At 47.6% G+C, this 20,504-nt stretch overlaps 1 protein-coding gene across 7 annotated transcripts in view; it reads left to right on the top strand.

Moving 5' to 3' along the window:
- The window catches only part of NRP2 (neuropilin 2), an 89,058-nt gene that overhangs the window by 39,271 nt on the left and 29,283 nt on the right, over positions 1-20,504 (top strand). For all 7 annotated transcript variants that reach the window (XM_086897500.1, XM_086897502.1, XM_086897501.1 and 4 more), the window contains exons 8-12: positions 6,255-6,399; positions 6,701-7,050; positions 8,171-8,315; positions 12,030-12,146; positions 14,678-14,830. In XM_086897500.1, coding sequence (XP_086753626.1) covers positions 6,255-6,399; positions 6,701-7,050; positions 8,171-8,315; positions 12,030-12,146; positions 14,678-14,830 — 910 coding nt within the window. The remainder of the gene's footprint in view (positions 1-6,254; positions 6,400-6,700; positions 7,051-8,170; positions 8,316-12,029; positions 12,147-14,677; positions 14,831-20,504) is intronic.

Raw genomic sequence — 20,504 nt, 5'->3', positions numbered from 1 at the left:
GTTCCTGTGCGAAGCAAGCTCCCCGATGTCTGTGCTCAAGGTGCAGCTCCCTCCCTGCACCAGCGCGGAGCTCCGCCAGCCCGGGCTGCAGCGCTGGAGCAAGCCATGCCAAAGGGATTCGTCAAGTCTGCCGCAGCTTGATTTGGTGCCATGAGGAGCAGGGAGGGAGGGGAAGGTGTGGACAGACAGGGGCTCTCTATAAACATGCAGATAGGTACATATATATAAAGACACATACATATATATGCACGTATGTATATCTGCACATACACACAGATACATATGCATGTGCACTCGTAGGCATATGGGGCGTACCAAACACTGCTCTGAATTTCTGCCAGCTCTGTGGGCCAAAAGCAATGCTCTGCCATGTATAGGTGGGTCAGCTAACATTCACATACATATTTATCGGGGAGCTAATGCAAGAGAAAACCAGCGAGTGCAGGAGGGGTGGGGAGGGTATGATGCTCCCTGCAGAGGATGGGAAGCTCTCGTAGCCTCTCTTTTGCCCCCTGCTTCCCCTCACCCTGGTGTTTCAGATGACAGTGGGGCCAGGGTGTTTCCCTGCCAAATGTGATGGCTCACCTTTGAGTCCCCAGCTGCTGGCACTCAGCAGCAAGGGAAACGGGAAAGGCAGGATGGAGCAGCGGAAAATGTGATTAATATGTGCTTGCAGCAGACAGGGCTGGCTGGGCTGTTTCCGTGCTGAGCACTGCTACGTTTCTGGGATGGGGAGGCAGTAGGAAGGCAGCTGGCAGGAGTGGAGCTCCACACTCGCTCCCTCCCCTTCCCACCCCATCCCTGCCAGGCTTTTCCCCTTCCTGGCAGCCCACTCCCCACAAAGCCTGGCCCACATATCCCCCTGTCCAGGGGATGGTGCCCTATCTTTCCCTCAGGCACAGGACCCCAGGGCAGGACCAGGGGGGAAGGCTAGCCCAGCAACCTGGCCAGAGGCGCTGCTCTGTCTTCCTGTGCGTCCCCGAGAGGGGAGACAGGGAGGAGAGGGGCCATCACCATGTGCCATCCCATACTTGCCCCTTACAACTCACCAGCATGGCCCCACCAGGGGACAGGGCCCAACCAACCCTGCTGTGGAAAAGCTGGTCTGGCTCTTGCCCTCTCTGTTGAGTCCACCTCCTGTGACCTGGGGCTAGGCCCGTGGCCTCTGAGGTTATCTTCCAGGCAGCTGCCCTGGTGTGCGTGCCGAGATCTTATCTAATGGTTTGCAAATGTCTTTAGAAAACAACAACTCTTCTTGAACCCAAGGAAGGAAAAGAGCACCTGGCAGGATTTGACCTTTTGTTTTTGTCCATTTTCTTTGGACAGTCTCAGCTATGAGGATTTTATCAGAAAACCAAGTTCTTATCCATTCTGATCTGCTTCCTTCTTTGTAGCATCTCAGGTTCCAGCTCCCGTGTGGTCTGAGCCGTTCCATCTTAGTAACTGCAGAGATGAGCTCATGGGAATCATCTAGTGTGGCAAGGGACTGGGGATGGGATGGATTTCAGCATTTGGAGTGGATTGGGACCATGATGAGTGCTGCTCTCACTGCCTCCATTGCTCTGTGTGTAAAATACAACGGAAACATTTGTTTTCAGAATCTGTAGAAATCAATGGATGAGAAATGGCAGCATGGATGTGCATTTTTCATTTCTTACTCATTTTTATCATTTTATGTTTGTTGTTAGTTAGCTTTCCTGGGTGGCATTTCAGGTAGCTGCACAGAAATTGAATTGCTGCAAAGAGCAGTATCTCAGGTGTACATTGGAGCTGGGGACATCAGAGGTTTTTGGTGCTGGCAGTGAATATTGAGGATGACTCTGTGGAGACCCTTGTGCCTTCCCTCAGGAGTGTTCCTCTGTCTTTTTGGTTCTTAATCAGGTCTCCTGTATTTATTCACCTGAGGAAGGAGAGAAAAGCTTTCAGTCCTGTGGCTTTTTAATCTGGAAAACGGGAAAAGCTGGTGCAATGAGCCAGAGGGCCATGAGAGTTTCTGCACAGAGACATCATGCTGCAGAGGATTTGCCCAGAAACATCCAGGTCCCAGCCTGCTTCTGCTGCTTTTTCAGGCAGGACAAAGACATCAGGCTTTGCCAAAGGCAGCCTTGCGCATTCACCCTTGGTGCAGTACCTGGGGAGAATTACAGCCCTGGCTTTCCTAGCAAGGCTGCAGCTTTGTATTTCTGGGCCTGATATCTCCTTTGCAGGCTAACATAGTACCACTCCTCGTGTCCCTGATGACTCCCAAATCTGAGTGGAGCCTCTCAAAGACACGAAGCTGGCAAGCCCAGCCCAGCACACTGTGCCTTGCCCAGACGCTGTGCTTTGTTGAGTGTTGCCAAGTATAATTTTTCTTTTAACTCCTTGTTCCTGGATTTAATAAATCCAGAACTATCCACCCTCCACTTGAGCCAGAATCCTCCCACCATCAAACATGCCCCATTTTATGCCTTCCCTATCTGACAAGGAAAATAATCTCCCCTACTTTTCTCCTTCATGCTTCTCTGTCTAAATCCTGAAGCCCTAATCCTGTTAGCATGCTCTGTTCCAGGGCTCTGTCTCCACAGGAGTAATATAATCCTGCAGTAAATCTAGTGGGTCCAAAGAGACATACACATGGACGAAGGCAGGGCTGCTGCCATCCTTGGCCTTCTCCTCTTCTTCCCTCAGCCACATTCTGCAGCACCCCAAGAAACTATATAGTGGCCAAGCAGCATAATAAATAGAGAAGGAGAGAGGTTACCTCCTACCCCCTCCCTGACTCACCGCCTTTTCAACTTCTTGGCACTTTTTGTCTCTGTCCTTTATCTCCTTCACTCCAAGCTGCCAATGGCACAATTCCCATATCCACTGGAACTAATGTCCCTTCAGCAATCCCCCCCAATCACCCTGTGATGGTTCCAACATGTCAAAAATGCAACTGGTAAATGCTGGTGTGGAGCTTGCATGTGTATGCACGTGGAAAACTTTTGCAGTCCTCCTCTAGCCTAGACATCATGTCCCCTACATTTACAGCCTCTGCCTTACCACTTGCTTTCTGCAGCAAATTAATTAAGCAGGTCAGCTCTCATTGATTATCAATTTAATTTCACATGCAGACCTGCTGTCTGGACTAAAACGGAAGTAAACATTCAGTGTATGGGGGGAAGATAGGCAGCTTTTTGATGCAGCAGTGAAAGCAAGTTCCCTTGACTGTTTCTTAGAAGATGCTTTTAATCTGTTAATGGTTTTCCCATTCGTCTTCTGGCTCCACCACCCTTCAGTGTGTGTTCATGTGCGTACGCATGTGTGCTCTCCGCTGAGTGTATATCTATTTATCTATCTATCTCCCTAGATCACAGCCAGGTATTTTTTTTTCTGCTGGTGTAAATTACTGTGACTTCTTATACTTCAATGGTGATATGTTGATTTACACCATTCGAAGACTTGGCTCAAAATATGTGCTGAGTGGGATGGGAAGCAGATAGGATGGGAGGAATAGCAATGTTCTATTTTGGTAGAGAGGGAAGAAATCTTTGCTTTCTTGGCACTCCCAATTTCACACATTTTCTTGCTAGTTCTTCCTATGCTGTGAGAGCTAATTTGAGGCAGGATGTAGAGTCTGTTGAAGTCAACGGGCCTCTCTCCACACTGTGCTGGGGCTCTGGGATCAGCATTTTCAGTACAGGGAAACCAGACCCTGGTCAGGGTCAGACCCTGGTCAGCAGCGTCGGGACCTGCGGGCTCACAACATGTTTCCACTTGGGAAGGAGGCTGAAAGAGCAGGCATGTGGGAATACCTCAGGTCTCTAGCAGCACCAAGCACATGCCCTCTGAAAGTGGCCCTTTTCTGTTGTGCTGAGCAGGGTGTGAAGCAATGACTTGCCTGATCAGTTGGGGCTGTTCAGAAGTGAGGTTCAATGGAACAGATCCTACAGCTGGTAGCAGAGCTGGAAGTAGAGTGCTGATTCTGCCCTCGCAAGCTGGTAGTCTGGAGTGTCATGGCCCAGATTCAGAGTTCATAGCTTGTTGAATGTGATCTAGCCTGAGTAAATTGCTGATTTCTTAATCTAAAGCAGAATTGCAATTGCTCTTCTTGGAAGCAGGTAGTTGGGACCAAGGTTGTCTAAGAGATGTTTTCAGCGATGCCTATGGTAGTGATAAAGTTTTTGGGCTCAGTCCTGCTTCTGCTTTCTGTCAAGCTTGACTGTGCAGAAGTCAGCAACAAATTATGCTGGTGTAAATTTGGATTCTGGCCCCTGATGCTCGTATGTGCGAAGTGAGCTAAAAAAGAACAAAACTTGAAATATGTTAAATCAAAAAGAGCAGCAAACCTCGTCAGTGACTGTTAAACATGCTGGTCCATATGCAACCTTGGGCTCATGGAGTCTTCACACTGCTGATGGTGGGAAGCAAATAGAGGTTGCCAGGAGAAGACTCCACTGGACTTGCTGCCCTTGGACATCTGCTGGGGCCACCATTAGGAGCCATCCTCTGTGACAAAGGGACCTTTGGTCTGACCTGACACGCTGCTCCTTGTGCTAAAATAGTTGCGCTGGCTCAGATATACATTTCCTGTCCTCCGGTGTTAGGTTCAGAGGTAAGGTGTTGTGTGTCAGCTTCTGTGCTGGCATAAAGCTGAAGGCTCTGCTGTGGTGTGGAAATATAACCTTTTAAATTGTTTGTACATATGTCTGTGTGTCTGTGCCCATGGGTTTACAAGACACACGCACACGTGCGCGTGCGCACACACACACACACACACACACACACACATGCCTGGAGAGTGTTTCAGACTAACCACTCTTCTTATAGCCCTCCTGCTGGAAAAAAAGGGTATTTGGTGTCTGCTGAGCAAGGAAAAGGATGGGAAGTGAGGTCAGACAGGATAAAATAGGATATTAAAAACACATAAACCATGCTGTGTTGCTAAACGGTAGCAGCATGATATATATTCTCCGGATTAGCATTTCTGCTCAAGTTCACATCAACCCCTCATCCCAATTACCAGCCAGATTTGCAACTGATTCCCTCTGTGGGGTGGCTGCTCCCTGCCCTGAAGGAGTGGATGGTGATGTGCAGGGGCAGCCCAGAGCTAGCTGGGGTGCTGTGAACAGCCCTGTAAACACCCTCTGCCATGCTGGATCCTGGGAGAAGTAACATGTGCCATCTGCAAGCCTAGAGCCACAGGAGGCTTACAAAATGCTTCCTAGCTGTTATTCAAGGCAAGGGGCCAGGATACTGCCTCACCATTTCTTCTGTCCTCAATTGTTTGACTCTTGCCTCCCACAGGAGATTGGTGCCAGAGATTACACTCTCCTGCTTTCCTGAGATAAACTTACTGGGAACTCTCATGCTTAGTATACATACACATAGTGGGAGCTTGCAGAAGAGCCCAGCCAGCATCTCAGAGTGGATGTGGTTCCTGGCTGAGATGGGAGGATAGTCTAGCCCTGTCCTGAAGTGCTTGGAGTGCAAGCAGGCAATGTCTGCAGCCTTGGTCAGTGAGCTATGGTGCTTTATGCTGGGGCAGAGAAAGGGTTGAAAGGGTTACCCTCCCCTTGGGTATTTCCTCTTTCCCTCCCTTTTTTTTTCCACAGTGGCTTTGCAGCCTAAAATAGAAACACATATATCCAGTCCTTGTCCGGCCTATTTAAAAAATGGGCAGAAGAGGTGGATCTAACATCCATCTGGTAGTTATTGATTATGGCCATCTGGTAAGGCAGCAGCCTTTTCATACCATATAGGATCACAAGCTCCCGAAAAGCTGTCTCCTTGTGGCAGGTTGCACGTGCACGGGAGAGGCAAAGGCAAGGGGCTGGCTGAGGCAGCAGCTTGTCACCCCAGGCAGAGGTGCATCCTTCCTGTTCACACCACTGCTTGCACATGATGTTTCCTGGTGGAGCTCAGTGCAAGGATGCATCAGGATGTCAGCCTGTTTGGGGGCATCTGGTCATTTGTGCTGGAGCAGATCTAGGTCTGGGGGCTGCCTTGAGGCAGCTGAGGCCTGATAGTCTGAGGTGCCTTGAAGTGCTGTGAGAGGCATTCAGGCAAAAAGCTCCTGGCCTTCCTGCCTGCTAGGTGAGTCTGCCCACCATGCTGTCCTGACAGCAGCTCACATCTCCCTGCTGGCCCCTGGTGCTTGCCCTGGTTGAGGCTGGCCCCAACCAGAAAACTTTTCCTTGGTTTTCCCTGCTGAGATTATTTTGACAGCTTATCTGGTGAGGATGTAACAGTGTGTGCAAATGTACATTTGTGCCTACCTTCCCTTGCAGACATTTCAGGCCAATGAGGATGCCACAGAGGTGGTTCTCAACAAGATCCACAGCCCGGTGCTCACACGCTTCGTGCGCATTCGTCCCCAGACCTGGCACAATGGCATCGCCCTGAGGCTGGAGCTGTATGGCTGCCGCATCACTGGTGAGGGTCCCCTCCTCCCCTTGGCTTCATTGCTCCTCTCTGTCCTTCCAACAGCCTGTCCCAGGGTGCTGTCCCTTGCCACTGTCGTGGCTGCTTGCGGTGGGAGTGGTGACACTGTGACTAGCATGGACACACCCATCGCAAGGGATGCGCTTGGAAGGACAGGACTCCAGGTCCTGGAGGGAGGGGGAAATGCCCAGTGCTGGTATTGGTTTAGTGTCCAGAGCTTAATGCTGTCAGGAGAATCACGAGCACTTCCCTCCAATTACTCTGACTGTCCATGGCCTTTCCTTCCCTGCAGATTCTCCCTGCTCCAGCTTGCTGGGAATGCTTTCTGGCCTCATTCCTGACTCACAGATCTCTGCCTCCTCCATCAGAGGCTATGACTGGTCCCCCAGCATGGCCCGCCTGGTGAGCAGCCGCTCGGGCTGGTTTCCCCGTGTGCCCCAAGCCCAGCCTGGGGAGGAGTGGCTGCAGGTGGACCTTGGTGTCCCGAAGAACATCAAAGGCGTCATTATTCAGGGGGCCCGTGGAGGGGACAGCGTGACCACCACTGAGTCCCGTTCCTTTGTGAAGAAGTTTAAGGTGGCCTACAGCATGAATGGAAAGGACTGGGACTTCATCCAGGACCCCAAAACAATGCAAGCCAAGGTAGGCACTGCCCGGAGCAGCTGCAAAACTGGACATGTTACTGACTAGCTTCAGTCTGCCTGATGGGGTCTCAGGAAACTGCCTGTCCACTTCCACAGAGAACTTGGGAGCTTGGGGTTGTCACCATGAAATCCAAGGCTGTGTTGCTTGGTGCTGCTCCAAATCTGTACTAGTGGCCATAAGTTCCAGCTTTCCCCTGGGATGGCAATTTCTTTTCATTTGCTGTTGTGGACTGGGCATGGAGATGTGGACATCACCTGCTGCTTCATCCAGCTCCTGCAGGTCAGAGTCCAAAAGATTGTGTATTTTATTATGTTTTGTGTAAAACAATTACGTTTTACACAAACTAATTACATATTTTAAAGGGACAGATGTGGCTGTTGTGGTGTGTACCTCTGAAAGAGGAAGTTGAATCACAACTCCTCTTTAGGAAATTTTCTTTATCTGAAGTCCCTTTGCCACACTGATGTGACCCTGAAATTCCCCAAATTTTTTCCTTATCATTGGAGTTCCCCATAATCTTTCTGCTTAGTGGTATGGGAGTGACAGGGGGCTTGTGAAATAAATTCTCTCCTACTGCCTGTTCTGTTTTTATGCATACTCTTCTGCTTAAAATTTGGGTAAGTTTTAATTTTTCCTGATCCTTCAAATGAGGGCTGATGCTATCTATAGCCCTCTGTTTATTTCCCACAGACTTTAGCTTGTGCATGAAAAACAGCAGTTCTTGGACTGTGAGGAAAACCAAGTGTTTACACCATCCTAGAACATGCAGTAGCCTCTTTATTTACCAAAGGACAAATCTGATCTCATTTGTATGTGAAGTTAGTGGATATTCCCCAGGCTTCCCCTGCATGGCTTGGATCAGAATCTAACCCCTGGATTCTGAGCAGAGGCCAGGAAAGATTGTGAAAGTTTCTTAGAAATAGCCTGGCCGGTCCTCTTGAAACCGAGGAGGAACAGCCCAAAATCTGCTCAGCTGTGCTCAACGGCCTGGAGTCAGGCAGCTAAACTGCTTCAAACTGTGGCTACATTCTGCCAGACCCAAAGTATCAAATCTGGTTAAGAGAATGTGAAACACACACATCTCTTACCTTTTCTCTCTCTCTCTTTCTCTCTGTAGCTTTTTGAAGGCAACATCCACTACGACATCCCTGAAGTCCGGAGGTTTGACCCCGTTCCTGCCCAGTACATCCGAGTGCACCCAGAGAGGTGGTCCCCAGCGGGAATAGGAATGCGCCTGGAGGTGCTGGGCTGTGACTGGACAGGTAGGAACCCCTACACCTCTGCCCGCTGGTTGCTCTGGGGCCAAGCACTAAGCCAGCAAGGTGCAAACTTAAGGTTATTTCCTGCTGTCCTACCTCGGCCATGCTGTGGCAGGGAGACTGCAGCCATGAAGGCAGCACCTGGAGGGTGGCTTGGCCTCACCTTTTCTTATTTCCACCTTGGAAAGAACTGGCCTTGATGCAGGATATAGCAGCAATGTTTGGACTCCAAGCTTTCACACAGAATCCCATGCAGAATTTGTCCTCAACTGCCTTCACACTCCTTGCAGATCATTTACCTGGACATTGTGCAGTCTTCCACAGTCTCTGATGTTAGAGTACATTTGGGCACTCTAATCCAAATAATAAGACAAAAAGTAGGAGGAGAAGCAGAAGTGCAGTGACCAGTACTTCATATCCTGAGCTGCCACAACAAGGCTTTGCTGTAGAAACAACAGTCCCTCTCTCACTGAACCCAGTGCAGAAACCTTTTTGCAGACAAGGTTGGGGAGTTAACTCTATGACATCTCTACAAACATCCCTAAGACCCAGGAAATTTGTTCACTCTCGCACACCTGTTCTTCACACATGGTATGCCTTTCAGCCCCCATTGCTTTTAATACAGAGATGAATAGTGACTTCACACACTCACTGAGATCAGTAGAGGTTGTGCCTCTGACCCTCTGAGGTTCAGTGGGGATTGATTTCTCCATAGTTTCATCCCCAAAAGCAAAAAATGCACCCAAAGGGTCATTTGGTCTGATGCCAACTTTGCAGTGCCAGCGGCTAGTTGTCCTCTTTTTTAATCTTTTCTTTTTTAATAATACGCTCATGTATGAATCTGGAGTCCAGATGTCAGTGATAAAGAGGTATGATTTCCATTTTATAAACACATCTGTAGAAGGCATTTTCTTTTAAGAATTCCCATTCTAGGAAGCTTGAAAGATACAGAGATTTTTTTACCCTCTTGTGCAGTCTTTACCAGCATTTCCTCCTGTGACATGCTGCAAGATGCATTGCAAACACTTAACAGCAAACTACACAACACATGTACACACTATTAATAACAATAATTTTTTACTCTTGAAGTCAACTGTAAATATCCCCCTGGACTGGCAATCCATTGTAAATTATCTAAACTTTAAATCAGATTAGATCTTAATTTAAATCTTACAACATCTTAGGGTGTTGTGGGAGAAGCAGGTGCAAGAAGCAGGAGCTGAGGGTTGTGTGCAGAAGTGGTCAGGCAGCTCCCACATTGCTGCTTCCTGCAGCTGCCAGGAGTGTCCAGCTGCCAGGTCTCTGCAGACCACTGCTGGATGGTGCATCACAGACTGCATCACTGCCACAGAGGGAGGCAGTCACACAGGACCTCCAGCCACATGCATGCCAGCCCTTCCGCTGCACTCCTCTGGCTTAGAGAATAAGAGTGTTTTGTCATCTCTAACTTCTTGTGCTATTTTTGGCCTAGATTTTCTTTTACATGTGTGTCCACACTCATTTTCATTATCAGTAGCAACAGCACATGTTTTTTCCAGGCAAGGTGCTTTATGGTCATTTTCCAGTCTGGGTAATAATTTTGCACATTGTAATGTTTAAAACTCAACTGCCAGGTCATAAATATCCATAGCTTTATTAATCTACAGGCATTCAGCTTTGTAATCAGAGTAGGGCTTGTAATCTTGTGGATTCACCATGTTATAAAAAGCATTTATATCCCTGATGCAACCTGGGGAGCAGAGATAGCCCATGGCATTATCTGCATGCATAATCCAGGCAGGCTACATGCAGCAGGCCCTGACAATCCCCAGACAGGACCCTCCTTTGCTGGGAGGACCCAGGCATGTTACAAAAGTGGCTGAGAAAACCCAGGCGATTGCACTTGTTAGGGAACAAGATTAAGAAATGAATTAAAACAAGATGATTAAAAATATTTTCAAGTAAGGGTCTAAGCCCATGTGCACCCTTGCCCAGGTGTTCCTGTTTCTTATCAGCAACAAGCATCTTAATTACGGAGTTAAACAGGTAACAGCCACAACTGGGCTCCACAAACTAGCTGGCTACTAACTCAAAAACTGGGAAGCAGGCAGTCAGCAATTGGCTTCTTTCAAAGACCTGCCAAAATTTTTCCTCTGAAGAGTGCAGAATGATGAATGTTCACTTGCAGCTGGGTTTCTCTCCTTTGAAGTTCCAAACATCTGGTTTCAATTGCTCAGTGACTTTGCATTTTGATTAGCAGTTACCACCAGTCGAACAGACACTTGCAGGGCCAGGGAGGAGCAAGAAAGCGAGCAAGCAAGACCTCTCTTTTTCACTTTCCATTTCACACATGACGCTGTCCTGCCTGTTATTTTCATTATCTCTTGTAACCATCGTGTTGCGGCTCTGCCATGGTAACTGATTTTTCAAGATCTATTTCTGCGGCTTGTCCAGGGTAATGCAACACTGTTGATTTACATCCGCTCAGCATCTGTGTCCCATATGGGACTTGGCTTTCAAGGTCCTTCCACATTGTCACATTTCAGCTATAAATCCTGATACACAGGAACAACAACCTAAAAAAATGTACCAGCTCTAAATAAGTTCCAGCTTTTGATATGTTGCTTTCACCTGCTGCTTTTTCTTTTATTTTCTTTTTTTATGACATTTTTCTGAGACTGGCTGCTTGTAATTTGCTTCTTGGTTGCATTTGGAGTTTTATGGGGTTGTAACAAATTTGAACTTACAAATTAAAAGACTTTGAGGTTATTTGGTATTTTATCCTGAACAAAAGACAGCAGAAAAAAAAAAAGTACAAAAACCCAGGGAGTTTATGTACAACATGTTTAATAACAGGAAAATAAAAGGGCATAAAGGGGCTTATGGAAAATATTCAATGTATTTAGCCATTTCCTCCTGCTTCTGGCTTTATTAAATGATATCCTGAAGGGTGCCGACAAAGAAACACAATCACACATAACTGAGCAAAACTGCCTCTTTCTAAGAGTGGAAAGAATCAAGTCTGCTGTACTCCACTTAATGCACCCATAAAAGGAAAGTTTGCTGGAACCTAATGTCATTTACTGTTGATCTTAATATCCTTCCCTTTCTTGCTTAAATTTCCCCTGACACCTGCTTGGAGGTTGCTACACATGGGTCACGTTAGAGAAAGGGAAATTGGACAGAGACCCTTTGAAAGCATAGTCAGGAGCCTGGAGTGTGAAACCAGATGCTTTTTGCAGTGAGCCAGAGCTCGCTAGGGGATCCTCTGGGTCCGTTTGCGGTTACATCATTTGCGGGTTTGAGTGACTTGTTTTATAAATTGGCACAATTGGTGGGAATGTTGTGTGTGTTTTTTCAATGTGTCATATGCCTTTATGAAAGAAAAAGATGTTCTGCCTGTGATCTCACTTATCCAGTAATGACAGCTAAGTGGATTGCCAACACCCGTGTAGATTGTAGATTAAAAAATTAAGAGAAGAAGTAGTATGTATGTCTAGAGAAGAGGCTTGTTCAGTGGAAACTCCAAATCCATGGAACTCCCATCTGGAAAGACAGTTCACTTGAAGTTCAAGCCATGCTGACATTTGTAGCACGTGGAAATCTCATGGTATACTTGTTCTATCTCTTCCTGCCATTACAGGAACATGAAAAAAAAGAATTTTTTTTGCCTTGTTTCTACTACCTGGGCTTCTTGTACTGTCTATTGCAAACAGCTTCTCTACTCCTTTTTTTCAGATGTCAGGCCCACTGCAGAGACGCTGGTGCCCACTTTGAAGAGCGAAGAGACCACCACTCCCTACCCAACTGATGCAGAAGCAACCGACTGTGGTGATAGCTGCGGAGAAGAGGAGGGTATGTATCAGAACAGCACATCTTTATCTCAATAACTGATGCGTTAAGAGCTAGGAAAATACTCTTATCTTCCCATTAGCTCCAATACATGGGGCTGATTCCTGGAAAGCTTTGAGTAATATTATTAGTGATAGGCCAGGATTAAAAAAAACCAAAACCAACCCATAAACAAATCTGCCAAAATCTGATAAGTTCTATCAAGGAAGGATGGAAGAGCAAGAGATAGCAACTAATTCAGTCCCTAGGGTACAAGACATGAAGAGCTGGTCTCCCAGCTTCCTTACATGACCTGAAGAAACTCATTTAGTGCCCCGTTTAGAACCATCTCCATTCCAGATCACCTCTTGGCTGGATGTCATAAACTCAGAAGGTGATTCAGACTGCCTGGTATTTAGGGCTGCTTTCACAGAAGACACAAAGCAAATCACAACATGTATTGAAGACCGATGTCCTGAACACTTATCTGCTTAAGGATCATTTTCCCCAATATCAGCAGCTTAAAATTTAGGACAGTCTGGGCTCCTTATGTGGGCAGTAGAGAGAGAGGAACACTAACTCCACCCAGGATTTCACCTACCCAGTCTTAGATGGCTGTCAGATGTACAACAAATGGTTTGGTATCTGTAGCACTTGACTACTTCTTCTGACAATGGAAGAAGCTGAATGTTAGTTTAGACTCTATGCTGTGCTTGTTAAGAGCCAGTGCTGGGGGATGGCTAATCTTCTCTGCCTCAAATCCCTATCTGTAAAAGCAGACATCATATTCTTCTGCTTCTTGCAAGGGGGATGTGAGCATCTGAAGGTTGTGAAATGTCCAAATGAAGAGGAGAGGGCTTGACAGAGCTGTGCAAGGTTAGTTGTATAGTGCAGTGTTCAGGAAACGCATTCCTCTGGGTGCGACAGCTGAGCCTGGGCCTCAGCACTGGAGCATTTACACAAGGACTTCAACAAGAATCTCATAAGGAAAAACTATCCTCTGAGACAGCTCCTAGGACTTCTGTCACTTCAGCTTTCAGTCCCAGATAAAAAAAATAAATAATGAGTTCTAAAATAAATAAATTTATAAAATTAATTGGCCTTTTCACACTTCCCATGGGCATTCTGCTGTACTTTAGTTCTAGAAATGGAAGTTGCAGAAGTAGCTCAAAGGGCCTGATTCTCATTGCTTTGCCTTAGTGATAAGCCTGCAACCATTGAGGCACTTGGGAAAGTGCTGAGAGTAAATTTAGGCCAGTAACAGTCTCTGCAAGAACACAATTCCTGGGTGCAATCCAGGGCAAGAGAGCAAGCAGAGTACACTGTGGAGCGTGGAACCAGCCTCCTTGTCAGCTTCCCTCAGCTTTAGCAATAATTTTCATTCTCATACTCCATAAAACAATGAGTGTGTTTCTCTGGACAATCAGATTTATGACAGCCAAACAGAAACAATGCAGCTCTCCAGGGTACGAGATTAGATTGGAATAAAAGGATCCATGATCTGCATTGTTTTATTTTGGAGTGGGAGCATGTAAAAAAAAGCCCTCTGCCCCTTGCAGTGAAGTTCTCCTGATGCCTATCACTTGAGTCACTCAGCTCCTTCTGGCTATCACTCATTTTGTGGGCACTGTGATTTAAAACTTCCTCTTTGCTCAGGAAAATCCTGGCCTATAATTAGGCTCAGACTTACATGTCCGCTGAGTGCTTGGTATGGATTCAGCCCATTTCTGCAGCCCCCATGGCACATGACTGATTCCCTCAGCCGAAGGAGCCAGCAGCTGCCTCACTGCCACATGCAGCCCCTGGCATGTGCCCGCCTGCCCACAGCCCTGTCTCTGCAGGAAAGCTCTCCAGAGCTTTCAAAGCTGTTGTCACAGGGGAATTAACTCTGCTCCTGTTTCAAGATGGAAAGTTAAAGGACTCGCCCAACGACCATGTGGTGAGTCCGTAGCGGAGCTAGAAATAGAGGCTGGCTTCTCTCACTCAGAATCCAAAAGCTTGAGCTCATGGTGGCCCCACGTTTTCCCTGGTAACATTTCCACAGGAAGGTAGGAAGCAGTGAGTGACAGCTCTCCAGGATGACAGACAGCTCCCGTCTGGTGCAAGTGGCTAGGTCTGTCACTCAGGAGCTGGGTTGCTGGAGCACTTGAGATTCTCCTTTTGGAGCCAGGCAGGAACTGCTGAGCATGGGGCACTCAGAAGGACTCTTCCTTGACATTTAAAAAGGCATTTAATATTGACCACTCTAGGGGAGGAAGAGAAGGTGCTGATTAGAGTCTGGAAGCATTTGGTTCTTGCTTTTATATTTGCTTAGTTTGGTGGATTAGGCACAGGGCGTGGTGTGAACATTTTGATGATGCAGAATTTAAGGCTGATCCTTGGAGCTGAGGAAATGTGAGATAGGTTAAAAGCAGTGTGAGTGAGATTTCATGCTTTCTTCCGTTTTGATAGCTTGCCAACTATTTTAGTTTTGGGTTGTTTTTTAATAGAAACCTTTCATTGGGAGGTCATTTTTTTTAACCCAACTTTATTTTGCTTCTATTTCTTTTTCTAAGATTTCCAGCTCCCTGCGAACTTCAACTGCAACTTTGATCTTCCTGAAGACCTTTGTGGTTGGTCACACGACTTGGCAACCGGTTATACGTGGTCTTTTCAGCCTACAGGCACCTGGATTGGCAACTCTGAACCAAGCCCTGACACTGTGCCTGGTAAGATGATTAATACCACAGCAGGAAAGAGAAAGCTGATGGGGCTTTGTCCATGTGAACAGTGTGAATGACTATTGCGCAGCTATCATGAGTTCCAAGGGTTGTGCAGAGCTGTACCTCTTTTATGGAAACTTTCAGATGCTTTACTGTATGGTTCATGACTTATTTATAGGACTGTGACTGCTGGCACTGAATTATACTAACTGTCCTCTTGAGATAGCCTTGAATCAGGGCTTTGAATCCCATGGGACTGTGAAGATTAGCCCAAGCTTTGTTCCACATCCTGATCCAAATGTCCCCTGTAGGATCCAGTGCTTTTTCCCCAGAATTCATGTCTTCCTCTCCCATATGTTACTCAGATTGCCTACAGTCTTCAGCTACTCTGCACTCTGGGCTTGCAGAGCCTGGATTTCAGTCTCCTCTAAGTGAAAGATGTGCTAAGCTCTAAGACTGCTGGAAATGCCAGCTTCTTGCTGTTTGACTTTTGCTCTTTTTCTCCTCATGCTCTGGAAGCAGAAAATTTGCATGACTGTGACAGAGCCTAATTTATGGAGGACCTCACTGAGATGTGCTGGCATGGGTTGTAAGGGAGCCTGCCTCTGGCAATGCAGTTGATAGATCAAGTTCTTCAGCTTCACGTCTTGGAACTCACGCCAGGACTAGCGTGCTTTCCTTATCCCTCATTGACTTTGTGGCATGGCTGGCATGAAGAACATTTGCCAATTTCCTTATAACAGTAGGCTGTGTCACCTAGCACCACTTCACTCTCAGTCATTGCTTGGGAAAGTCAAGGCTCCTGCAGGCGAGCTGGCTGATCCTACCTGTCCTGGGCTCTGCCCTGATGCCCGGTGATTCCCGTGTCTGTGTGTCCTGCACCCAGGGAGCCATGCACAGTGTGGGCCCCTCCTCGCCCTCCCCTGGCTAGGGTTGAGTCTCGGAATGCAAACATTCAGGCGAACCTGTTAGCCACCTGGCAGAGTCGCTGGCCAGATTGGCAGTGCCGCCAGCCAGTTGGAAATCCATGCAGCCAACACCTGGTAGGCAGTGCTAAAGAGGAAAATATGTATTCCAGAAACATATGGGAAGAGGAGAATCTGCTACATCTCCACACACAAATCACCCCCACACAAATGCACACATCATTTCTCTCTTCAGCTCCTGAGGTGCTTAGCTTTTTTTCTAAGAGACACGGTAATGCTGTAAGTGCAGCCCATATGGACATCTGAAAAATTCTTTGGCGTGATATAGGGATACAGTGTCTGCTATGGAGAAAAATATTTTCATATTTCAAGTGTTTATCTCTTCAGCATTTGAGTGCTTTAGAAGATTAATATCTGGAGCTCAGTGGAGCCTCAGGCAACAGGAGAGAACACTTACAGCCAGCCCCAGACTTAATAACCCTCCCCATCTCATTCACTGTAATAATGTTTAATTAATATAAGTCTCCTGCAAGTAGGATAAAAATTACTTATTTTTATAACTCAGACTCAATTTTTCATTTCATTTCCTCTCCCCTGAGCCTCTCTACAATTAGTTGGCCATAGTTTCTTAGAAGATCCTGTTGTAGCCCAGGAGAGGCTGGTGCTGCCTCAGACAGCAGCACGCAGTCCTGGTTTTTACCCTTCTCCTGCTCTTTCTCCTTTTTCTCAGTTATGAATTGCACAGTTTCACTGTTGGGGCTGGGGAACGTCGTTCTACTGAGTTCAGTGGTCTGTTTTTGTGCCAGTGTGGAGAGCTCTCCCTTAGGGTGCTGTGCAGAGTCAGGCACTGAAGCACTGAGGGGCTGCAGGCAGGAACTCCAGCACTGCCCTGCAACTCATGGGCTGTGTGGGCAAGGGAGGAGGAGGAGGAGGAGGTGGTGGTGGCTCCAGGGGGCTGGAGTGACTTACCCAGCTGTGAGGAAAGCCAGCAGCAAACACCAGCACAGGCTGAGGGATCAGCATTGGCACTGCCATGGATCTGCCTCCTGGCTGCCTCAGGCAAGGGTGTGCCATCCTGGCATCCCTGGGCATCCACTGCCTTGCCCCCACAGCACAGGGCTGCAGAAGATTTGGAATACAAAGGCATCACTGCTATGCCTCACTTTGGTCCTGCTCTTAGAAATTAAGAAGACATGACACAAAAAGAAGCAACTGTTTGCTTTTTTCCTCCCCGAAGAGCTTTTAAAGGCAACTGGAGAAACATGAAAAAGAGGCAATGCCAGCTCCTTGGTGGGGACAGAATCAAAGCATTGTTTGGTTCACACTCCCCCATTCTTCCCCTGCCCTTCCCTCGTGCTCCCTCCAGCACTTTGTTTCTAGTTAGAAAATTCACGCTCAGACTCCAGGGAGCAAGGAATGAAAAGCCGTTGTTCGGGGTGGTCTTTGCTTGTGAATTCCCCACCCTGGGGTGAGCAGTTGGGTGAAGGAGAGCAGCTGTGCTTGGTTAGAGGCAGGGCAAAAGTTAAGGGGAACTCAAGGCTGCTGGAGCCAAATTTACTCTGAATTAAAGGTGCTGGCCCAGGCTAGAGGCCATGGCTGCTTCACAGTAGCAAGAAAGTGTGCTGTGCCTTTAAGAGCTATGTGGAAGATGTTTCTACTTCTTTTGGAAATGGCAAAACAAAAATTAAAATTTAAAAGGAAAAAATAATAATGAAAGGAGGAGCCCTGGCTCAGTCTGCATGAGAGAGGGGGAAGGAAATGACCACGGTGAAATATCCTCTGTGAAGCACTTGATTAGAAAAGTCTGCTGAGAGACAGGCCTGAATTCCTCAGATATCTCCCAATTTCATTTTATGCGCTGCATGCAATTCCTCCTTGTCTTTTGGCACGGAGAACTTCTCAAGACTGACAAGACACCCACTGCTCTCATTCCACTATTTTTATTTCCAAGATACTCTTTCAGGCAGCTCTGCATTTCTTTTTTTAGTCCTGTGTTCCTTGGGCTCTTCGCACCATGGATTAACTCCACGTCCTCTCCTGCGGGCTCCCATTACGTGTCTGGGGACCTCATTGGTGAAAGTGGACCCAAAGTGCCCAGCTCAGCAGAAGCCCAGCATGGTTCCAACTGCTACCTGCCCTTTCCAAGCCTAGAAAATACCATTGGCTCCTTTTTCCATGCCTCCATAAGAGATTGTCAGGATTTTTCCCTCTATGGACTTTCAGATGCTTCCCATCCATGGAAAGATTCCCCTTAGCTGTACCTAGCAAGCTTCAAGGAGCAACAAGTTCAGGTTTCAATGAGATTTCATCCCCCCTCCTGCTGCACACAGTGGCAGCATGCCGTTGGTGTCAAGATAAAGGTCTTAAGACCTGAAAATAAATCTGGGCTGATAACTTGGGCACCTCAACTTTTCACCATCTTTGAATTTCACTGGCATCTTGATCTGAAGGGTCTAAAGATCCTGGGTTGTATCCTTAACTGGTCAGTGTGATTGTAATGCTCTCAGTGATGCTACACTAATAAGCCACTACTGGAAGAGCTGGAATCTCCATGTTTTTCCCGTTTTTTACCCTTCCCATTTCTTGCAGCACTTAAGTAAATACCCTGTGGTTCTAGAAGAGCTCTGTGGGATCTGCAGCTTTGCCATGTATTGCTTCTCCTTTGGGTGAACTCAGCATCAGGGTCAGAGCCCTGGCAGCATCATGAGCCCTGTGTTGTTGGCAGCTGTACCTGCACACAGAACAGGAAGCACTTTTAACCTTGCAGCTCTCCTGACCACACAGCTTTTGGGCTGGGCTGCTAAAACCCACTGAGAGCTTCTCTTGTGGGCCACGGCCTTGCTGGCTTTGATGGTCAGGAATGCTGCTCATTTGGGTTGCGGGCACTGCAGGGAAAGGTTTATTTGTTTCAAAGTGTTTTCAGCAGAGGAGTGTTTATAGTCCTCTGAAGTTTCGTAAGAGCTTATTTTTTAAGAGAAACAAATGTTAAGCTGTTTTTAAGCTGATGGTGACCCCTTACCATTCCTGCGTTTTTCCCATGGGATCTTTAAAAGGGAAAGTTTCATATTTTTCCTGCAATCCATGAGAACTGCTGCCTGAAGGCCTTGATTCTACTGTGCCCAAACCAGCAGAAAGGTTTTCGTGGTGTTAACAGGGCAGGGCTGAACTGAAGTGGGTCTGCACTTACTCTCATGAGAGTCTCAGGGCTTGTGCCTTGGGGACACATTTTGACCTCAAAGGTCAATCTCGTATCCTTTGAAGTAGGAAGGAGTTTTACATGTGGGGTGGTATGAAAGTCAAGCATTTCTGTGCAATGAGTGAGCAGCTGCACACTGTGGGAAGGAGACCACATATCCATCTCTGTCTCTCTTCGCTCCCCTCATGTGTGGTGCAGATTGCCTCTCAGCAAAGTTGTACGTGTCTCTCCTGACTCTGATTTGCACAGGGAGGACAGCAAATGCTATAAAGTCCTTCCTGCCCTGGCTGCCCACAGCATGGCAGAGCTGGGACACCCCAGCACCCTGATCACAAGAGGTTTGGTGAGTGTCAGCTGGTCTGTGTGAGTTCCCTGGCTGCAGGCCAGGGCCAGGCTCTGGCTGTCCATGTGCCCATACTGTCTTTCATGAGAGAAAGAGGTGTGGCCATGGTCAGTCCAGCAAAGCTTCTGCTTGCTTGGGCTGGGCTGGAGGCAGAGGAGAAGAAACCATTTCTCTGGGGCTCACTGCTTGCCCCAGTCACTTTTTGGACCCAAACGCCAGTGACATTCCCACTTAAAAAGGCAGGCTGGAATGCTCTCTGCAAAGCAAGACAGCATCCCTCAAACCTTAGCACCACCCCATGGCTTTGCAGCCGTGAGTCACAGAGCAGGGCTGGGACAGCGATGCGTGCAGGAGCAGGCGGCAGCGTGCAGCTTGTGCAGTGCAGCACCAGCCTGCTCCTGCCTGCAGCTGTGCAGGCACGGGCTCTGGGCTGCTGGGGCTGGGCACACCTGTCATGTAGGGGCAGGCAGGGTGCCCACCAGGCTGCCAAAGGACAAGTTTTGGTGGCTGGCAGTTCACTCAGCATAAATGTTGGGCTCTAATTGGCATTAGATTTGTCAGGGACACTGTGCCCTCCCTGCACTCCCTGGGGTAGGTAGCAGGACTCACAGTTTCACTGTGCTGTTGAGGGCATGAGAATTAGTTGAGAGGACGTAATGGCAGGTCCATTAGAAAGGCTCCAGAAAGCAGGCTGAGAGCCTGGTTCTGGGTAAGTGTGGGATTTTATGCCTTTTGACGGGCTGATTTAGAGACTGAAATGGCAAGGACTTGGCAGGCTAATTAACACATAATCAAAATTGAGGGGATTTTCCAGTAGATGCAGTGATCTAGTTAATATAAATATTAGTTTTATGGAGGATTGACTTCCCATCCTAAATGAAAGTCTGGCATTGAGGAGAGGCCTGTCATGAAATTATAGTGGCAGCCTTTTGAGGTGAATTTGCACAACTTGCCAAAAAATTTAAAAATATGATAACTATCCAATTTCAATCTGCATATTCATGCAGCTGCCATTCCCTTGCTACCAGACCACCCTGCAGTCATGAGGGCATCTGAGCTGATCTGCTCCCCAGGAGTGGCAAGAGCTGATGCAGCTTCCACCTCACATGCCCCAGAAGAACAGCGCGATTATGCCTCACTTGGGATGTCCCCTTGGCCATGGCACAGTGTGGTTGGGGTGGCATCTGGGGCTGTGCAAGCAGCAGACAGTGCCTA

Source organism: Cyanistes caeruleus, chromosome 7 (genome assembly GCF_971803275.1).
Source record: "Cyanistes caeruleus chromosome 7, bCyaCae1.hap1.1, whole genome shotgun sequence".
NCBI classification, from domain to species: Eukaryota; Metazoa; Chordata; class Aves; order Passeriformes; family Paridae; genus Cyanistes; species Cyanistes caeruleus.
This window is presented reverse-complemented; position numbering and strand designations above follow the sequence as displayed.